The sequence below is a fragment of the Melozone crissalis genome, unplaced genomic scaffold (assembly GCF_028551555.1).
Source record: "Melozone crissalis strain CALT ecotype California unplaced genomic scaffold, PUWL_Pcris_2 ptg000351l_1, whole genome shotgun sequence".
NCBI classification, from domain to species: Eukaryota; Metazoa; Chordata; class Aves; order Passeriformes; family Passerellidae; genus Melozone; species Melozone crissalis.
Window position 1 is genome coordinate 19347 of NW_026536098.1, and position 8003 is coordinate 27349.

Here is an 8003-nt window from a genome sequence, read left to right on the forward strand (position 1 = left end):
GAACAACTTGCAGCAAGTGCACAGGGAAATTCAACACAGCCCAGAAAACAAACATCTGTCAGGGTTCCAGAGGACCTCCACAGGTCTCCCCTCCATGCTGGCCCCACTGCTTTAGGTAAGTGTTTACCACAAAGGTTGAGGACTTCTTCGAGTTTGTTTGTTTACACAGACAGCAGCTACTGAGAGAGGCCACTTAAGAGGTTAAAATGGCAAGAAATAGTACCTTTAAAATTTCCAGTTTACCAAACTAAACAGATCAGGTGCTGCAGGGGAGGATCATCCTCTGATGACCTGTTTGCTGTGTGACAATATTCTTATTGTTAAATTATGTGTCTCAGTTCACATATTGAATGTCAATTCTTTTTTTTTTTTTACTGAAGTAATAAAATCCTTCAACCAAATGACATTTGTTCAACAATGTGTGGTGAAAAAATATTGAGGAATGACTACTAAAAATTACAAATTCTTTTTAGTATCTGTATATTCTAACTTGACATGAATTTAAGATAGATATCTTCTTTTTTGAAGACATTGCAACCAGATGCTACAATGACCTACACGAGACAGTAAAGCATTGTGATGTGGAATTAAATTAAGATGGTTCACTACTTGAGGAAATCTCACTAAATTTGTTTTAAACATTTTTCAAATTTGGAATCTTTCAGTAATAAAAAGCAATACCTCAATTAACTGCTGGGATAAAGGTCTGGACTGAAATTGAGTCCAAGAACCTGATTTCTCCACATACAAACTCAGTTGTGGGGTGAGGTTTTTTCTCCCTAAACTATTTGAATATTTGTAGTTAAAGTGAAAAACTTATGGAGGAACTACAAATTAACAGTTTGGTACATATTTTAAAAATCATCATGCATTTATATTTAGAAACACTGAGACATGAAGCCAGACTGCTCAAAGCAGGGTCACCCAGGACCAGTACAGGCTGGAATATCTCCAAAGCTGGAGACCCTACAATGTCTGTGGGCAGCCTCTTGTGCTGTTTGACCAACCAGAGAGTCAGTCACTCAATTCCTGTGTTTAAACACGGGCCCTCCCAGCTCTCTGCTCTCTGAACACTCCCCTGGGTGCTTTGTTCCCCATCATCTGAGTCACTAATGAAGATCTTTAATTGCATTGGCCCCACAGTCAGCCCCTGGGGTACAGCTGGTGGCTGGCTCCAGCTGGACCTTGTGCCACAGACCACCTCCCTGTAAATCACAGCAACTCAGCCAGTTTTTAGTCCACCTTTTGCACAGTAAAAAAAAAAAAAATTAGAAAGAAATAATTGGGCTTATAAGACAGCATTTGCTTAGGATGTTTAGAAGCCATTGCAGTTGAAATACCAATTAAAGCAGCAAAAATGCAGATGATAAGGAAAGAGTAAAATATCAAATGCAAATTTAGAACAGATTTATTTTTTTTCTTTCTATACCATCCTGTGCCAAAGCAGGCTTGAAATGAATGACAAACTGATTTTGAACCACATCTGTGATGTGCTTTCAGCCCCAGCAGAGAACAGTTATGAGTTTCCTTCATGCTGAAGAGCAAGAAATTAAAAATCATTCTTCCTTTTTCAAGAACAGAAAGGAACATTCAACTAGCCTCATGGTGCGACAGAGCAGTTTCTACATTTGCCTCTATAGTCCCTGAACTCTCAGTGTCACTTTGAGAAGAAGAGCTTGAAAATGTAAATTCCTTCACAAGAACAATGCAGATACAGCCCTTACCCCCCCTTTTTTTTTTTTTAATGAAGGTTATGGACTATTTTCCATAGACTAATAATGCTGTTTAATCATATTAACTGAAAAACACCTGTTGTATGAAGGGATTCCATTCCTTCAGCCTGCCAAGGCACCTGCACAGCAGGCTTTGGGCATGCCTTCCCCACTGACATATTTCTACTCACAAGATCCTGCAGTATCCACAGACCTCATCTTATGTGTGTATTACTAAGAGGAAGGCTGGGATCCAGTTTCATCTCTGCTTCCCAATTCCAGGCTGGACTTCTGGCCTGAGGTTTTCTCTACAGTTAATAAAGAGGGTAATTTGACCTGGTTTAGGTCAAATGAATGGCTCTCATGGGGAACTGTTGACTACAGAGCAAAGCTAGATTCCCAAGCTAAATTTAGGTGAAACAGATCCTTCCCTCAGAACAGGAAATCATATGTACTCACCAGAAAGATTCAGGAACACTCACTCTCTCTCTTCCAAGTCCTCACCACAGGAATATTATTCCATTGATTCACTTTAAAATTGCTTTTAATGAAAAATGTTTAGCCAGATTTCTCCACCTTCATGAGACAAGCAGGGACTTCCAAGTTCAGCAAATCGCCTCTGTTTCTCCAAAGAGCCAATTAAGAATTGCACAGAACCCTCAGTTTTGTGCATTGGTGTGAGAATCAGATGTGCTGGACTCAGGGCAGGCTCCAGGTAGCCCAGGGAGATTTCCATCCCAGGAAATGCCAGTGCTGAGCCATACATGGTGCTCAGAGACACAGGCACTGCAAGCCTGGCCCAAGCCCACAAGATTTGGTAGGAGAGGACACACCTAATGCAGCATCAGCATTGCCAGCATCCACATCATTACCTGCTAGCAATTTCTTAGTGAGCTCAATTTTAGTGTCTTGGTCCCTCATTCAAATCAATTTATGCCACATCTACAGATCAATAGTAGCTTTACATTTATAATGTTTTTGAATGAAAAGAAAAAGGAATAAGAAACCACAAGACTATATATTGATATAAAAGCTTTAGAAAGGAGATACTCAGCAACAAAAGTATTTACTGACAACAGTGACAATTACTTCATCCTTAACACTAGGTTAGCCTGTTCTTACTGCTTCATTTAAACCAACATACTCAAGGAAATACCACTGCACCTCTACTGTGGTTTGATTCAGATCTGAGCCAACCTTGCAAGAAAAACTTGTTAAATGATATTAACATAGTAGTGAGATCATACTCTGACAAACAAGAATAATGAGGTAAATTAAGGGGAGATGGATATTGAGGCTTTCCACTAAATGTCCTTAATTTTGAAGGTTTTAGACGTACCAGCTTCTGAACCTCAGTGCAATTTTAGTTTTTTACTATTTGCGATATTTATGGCTTCCATTTATATAAAGTAATTTGTAATTTTAATGCAGGTCTAATAGTTTCAACTGCCATTGACACAGACTGTAAAATGAAAAAGGGAGAATACCTTGTTGAGTGAGATGCTATTTTATATCATTCCTGTCACCCCAACCACGGCCGGGTCCGTTGTGCCCGTGCGGGATTTGCTGAGGGATCTCTCCCGGTCCTTGTCCCCACGCAGGAACCCTCGGTTCCATTTTCTGTCCCTGTGCGGCTGCGGGGGGCAGGGACAGAGCGGCTCTGGGGGTGCCTGACATCGGGCCAGCGTCACCGCTCACAACGGGCAGCCCTGAGATGCCGCGCACCTGGGCACGCATTGCTGGGCTCACCTGAGCTCCCACCTGCCCAGCGCCCCAAGGTTCCCCCTCCCCAAAAAACCCCCAGCCGGGGGCTGCAGCGTCCCGGAAAGGCCTCAGCCAATGGCAGCGCAGGCAGGCGGCGCCTTAGCCAATGAGAGCTCGGGGCGTTGGATTGCCTCATCGGTTGCCGGGCAGAGCCCGTGGCCGATCGCTGCCCAGAAGCGGCGGCAGCCAATGAGAGCGCGCGGCGCTGCCGAGCCCGCCCTGCTCCGGACTGGCGCTCCCAGCGCAGCGCGGCTGCTTTGGGGCTGCTGCTCCCTGCCCGGCCCCGGCCATGGGGCGAGGGGCGGCAGCTGGGGCCCTGCTGGTGGCACTGGTGGTGCTGGGAGCCCCCCCGGCTGCGGGCGCGGAGCTCTCGGGTGAGCGGGTTGGAGGGAGGCGCTGGGACGGTGGGGTGGGAGGGGGAAAAGTGGAGGGGAGACCCCAAAATTGAGCGGGAGAATGCTGGGGATTGGGGGATTTTTGGGAAAATGGGGAAATGGGGACCCCAAAAGTGATTTGGGGGGCGGCCGGAGGTGGGGGGGGAGAGGATGTGGAAGGGGAAATGGGGGAACGGTGGCAAGGAGGAAGCGGCAGCGCGGGCAGGAGGGTCCCATGGCGGCCGTGGGGCACAGGAGGGGCGGAGTGGGGATCCGGTGTGGCTCCCGGAGCTCTGGGGGTGCTGCTGGGAGGTGCTGGGTGGGCACCCCCTGAGCTGTGTCCTGCTCTCACAGGCGTGTTCCAGTTCTGGGCAGTGTCAGAGTGTCACTTCATTAATGGCACGCAGAAGATGAGGTTCGTGCAGAGGTACATCTACAATCGGGAGCAGTTCGTGATGTTCGACAGCGACGTGGGGCACTACGTGGGGTTCACCCCCTATGGAGAGGGGTGGGCCAGTGACTGGAACAGCAACCCGGCCACACTGGCGTACGCACGGTCTGTGGTGAACATGGTCTGTCCGTACAACTACGAGGGGGTTCGCCCGCTCAGCGCCGAGCGCCGAGGTGAGCGCGGGGCAGAGCGTGTCCCCTCGGGCCCTGCCCGGCCAAATCCCTGGAGCCCCTCAAAACCTCGCTGGGAATCAGCCCAGAGCCCTCAGCCTTCCTTGTGCCCATCCCCGAGGCCTCCTGTCCCTGCCACTGACCACCATGGCTCCCCCAGTCCATCCCAGTCCCTCTCAGTGACCCCCGCGCGTCCATTTCAGCGACGCGTAAAGGTGACGCTGCTCATCCAATCAGAACGCGTCGCTCTGATTAGTCATCTGTTGCCAGGCAGACCTGCAGTGCCGAGTGCACCGCGCTGGACTCGGCTTCCCAGTGCCGCGCACTTCATTCCCAGTTCATCCCAGCGCCACCGGGGTCCCTCCAAGCCCGTGTCCAATTCCTGCCCAGTCCCTTCCAGTCCATTTCCATTCTTTTCCCAGTTCATTCCCACTTCACTCCCAGACCTCCACCCTCTCTCCCAGTGCCCCCCAGCGTGTCCATCTCGCTGGTGCCCCCCTCGAGCTCCCAGCCCAGTCCCTTCCCAGTCCCTCTCCAGCCCAACCCAGCCCTCCCCCCTCTCTCCCAGTGCCCCCCAGCTGATCCCAGTGTGTCCCCGCTCTCTCTCCCAGCGCCCCCCAGCGTGTCCATCTCGCTGGTGCCCCCCTCGAGCTCCCAGCCCGGCCCCGGCCGCCTGCTCTGCTCCGTGATGGATTTCTACCCTGCTGCCATCCAGGTGAGGTGGTTCCAGGGCCAGCAGGAGCTCTCGGAGCACGTGGTGGCCACCGACGTGGTCCCCAACGGGGACTGGACCCACCAGCTGCTGGTGCTGCTGGAAACGCCGCCCCGGCGCGGGCTCAGCTACAGCTGCCAGGTGGAGCACGTCAGCCTGGAGCAGCCCCCGAGGCGGCACTGGGGTACGGGGGAGCCCCTGGGGGCGCTGGCAGAGCCACTGGGCTGTGCTGGGAGCCACTGGGAGGGAGCAGGAGAGAGCCGGGCTGGAAGTGGGAGAGGGGCTGGGGGCTGGGCAAGGGCTGGGCAGGGGTTTGGGGGATGCTGGGAAGGGTGGGATGGGTTTGGGGGGTCCTGGTGGGCACTGGGAGGGAGTTTGGGGGCGCTGGGTCTGACTGGGAGGGAGTTTGGGGGTGCTGGGTGTGACTGGGAGGGATCGCAGGGAGCCCCGAGGGGCTGGAAGGAGATCGGCGATGGCAAAGCGGGGCTCGCCATGAGCTCGGTTGTGCTGGGCACAGCCTGGGAGGGCTCTGGCTGAGTCCTGCTGGGGCTGCCAAGGGACTGCGAGAGGCTTTGGGGGTCCTGGGGCGCTGGGGGCAACTGGGAGGGGGCTGTGGGATGCTGAGAGGGACGGGAGGGGCTTTGGTGGCTCCTGGCCAGGACAAAAATGGATCGGAGGGAGGTTTCAGGGGGCCCTGGCTGGGCTGGGTGCCACAGGGAGGGCGCTGGGAGGGGCTCGGGGTGTCGGTGAGAGGTTTTGGGGGTGCTGAGCCCTGCGGACCCCCCAGAGATGCCGCCGGACGCCGCCCGCAGCAAGATGCTGACGGGCATCGGGGGCTTCGTCTTGGGCTTGGTCTTCCTGGCGCTGGGGCTCGGCTTCTCCCTGCGCAAGAAGGTCAGGGCGGGTGCCGGGGGTGGCGTCCCCCCCGTGGCGGAGCGTGTGCGCTCCCGCCGGGGCCCCCAGCCCGGTGTCACCCCCTTTTCTCTGCCCACAGAGCTCCTGAGCCGGCGGCAGCCGCAGCCCCTCCCCGTGGGCTCAGGCCCGGCCGGGACCCCCCGCTCCGTCCCCGCTCCGCTGATTTTGGGGGGTCCCGTGTCCCCCCCAGCCCCGCTGGCGCTCTGCCCCCGCCCAGTGCCTGCTCCCAGTGCTCCCAGTAAAGCTTCCCAGTTGAGCCCGGAGCCGTTTATTGGGGGGCGATGGGGAGTGGTTTGGGGGGGGGCGATGGGGAGGGATCTGGAGGGAGTGCGGGAGTTAGCGAGAGACTTTGAGATCTCCCCGACGTAACAGGCAGATCCTCGACTGGACTGGACCAAAGCACTTTGTCTCTACGTTTGGCAGCCCTATTCCCTCTCTCTTCCTTTATCTTTTCTCTCCCTTAATCCCTCTATCGCATTTTGCTGTGGTCATTCAATAAAGGTGCATTTGTTTCCATTATCATTGCAAAACCCCACTGTACCGTGTCGGTTCTTTTTGCACCCTGAGATCAAATCCATGAACCATCACGAAACCCGTCCGTGAGGACGGATCGTGACACCCCCCGAGGACCCCTCCCCAAATCCCCCCCCCAGCACCCCCAGACCCTGCTAAAACCCCCTCAAGTTCCCCCAGACCCTCCCCAAATCCCCCCCCCAAACATCCTCAAGACCCCTCCCCAAATTCCCCTCACGACCCCTCCAGGACCCCTCACCTGTCCCTGCGCCTCCTCAGCAGCTCCCGGAGCCCCCCGTCCTCTCCCAGCGCCTCCCCCGCTCTCTCCAGCGCCTCCCGCAGGACCCGCCCGAGCCCGGGGCGGCTCCCGGGGGTCCTTAAGGGGGTCCCGGGGTGGGGGGGAATAGGGGGCGCCCGCTCCATGCCGGGCCCGTGGTCGGGCGCTGCTTTGGGCTCGGCACCGATTGGTTGAGGAGGCGCGGGGAGGGCGGGAGTTGCTGAGGGGAGACGTCCGGTGAGTGGTTGGTTTGATAGAAAACGCGGTGATTGACAGGAGAGGGGTGAGGGAGGCGGGCTTTGCCGAGGGGAGGCGCGCGGTGATTGGTTGGTTCAGCTCGAGAGAGGCGGGAGTAGCTGAGGGGAGACCTGCGGTGATTGGCTGATTCGGCGCGCGAGAGGCGGGCGGTGGGGAGGCATTGGTCGGATCCGCGCACGGTAAGACCGGTGTTCCTGAGGGAATACCCGCGGTGATTGGTTGATTTGGGGTGGGGTGCGCCATGATTCGTTAGTTTGGGAGATGAAGAGTGCTGATTGGATGGTTTGGGGTGGGGCGCGCTGCTATTGGCTGGGAAAAGTCTGGGATTTTTTTAAAGGACTTTCCCGGTTTTTTGGGGAAAAACTCTCAGATTTTTCACGAAAAATTCCCATTTTTTTACAGGAGAAACATTCCCGGGTTTTTTGACCCCATATGACCCCAAATAACCTAAATAACCCCAAAACACTCGAAATAAACCCCAAAGAACACCCAAAAAACCCCAAATACCTGAAACTGCCCCAAATAACCCCAAAAAATTCCAAATAACCCCCCAAAAAAACAAAAAAAAATCCAAATTAAACTCAAAGACCCCCAAATGATTTCCAGTACACCTAAAAAAACCCCATGTACACCAACATAACTTCCAAGAACCCCAAATAATTCCAAATAAGCCCAAATAAACCCAAACAAACCAAAATACTTCCGAATAAACTCAAATAATTCCAAATAACATCAAATAAACAGAAATAAATCAAGTAAAACCCAAGAGAAACCCCAATTAGTCCATAAATAGCCCCAAATAAACCCCAAACAAACCCTAAATTAACCCAAAGAAACCCCAAGAAACCCCAGTTCGC

General features: G+C 53.6%; 1 protein-coding gene across 1 annotated transcript; it reads left to right on the plus strand.

Moving 5' to 3' along the window:
* Positions 1-3715: 3715 nt before the first annotated feature.
* LOC128949962 (class II histocompatibility antigen, B-L beta chain-like) lies at positions 3716-6194 on the plus strand (the record flags this gene model as incomplete). The annotated part of the gene is made up of 5 exons (XM_054294855.1): positions 3716-3850; positions 4205-4474; positions 5083-5367; positions 5971-6077; positions 6180-6194. Coding segments are annotated over exons 1-5 (762 nt in total), but the record flags the coding sequence as incomplete, so codon positions are not given.
* Positions 6195-8003: the final 1809 nt, after the last annotated feature.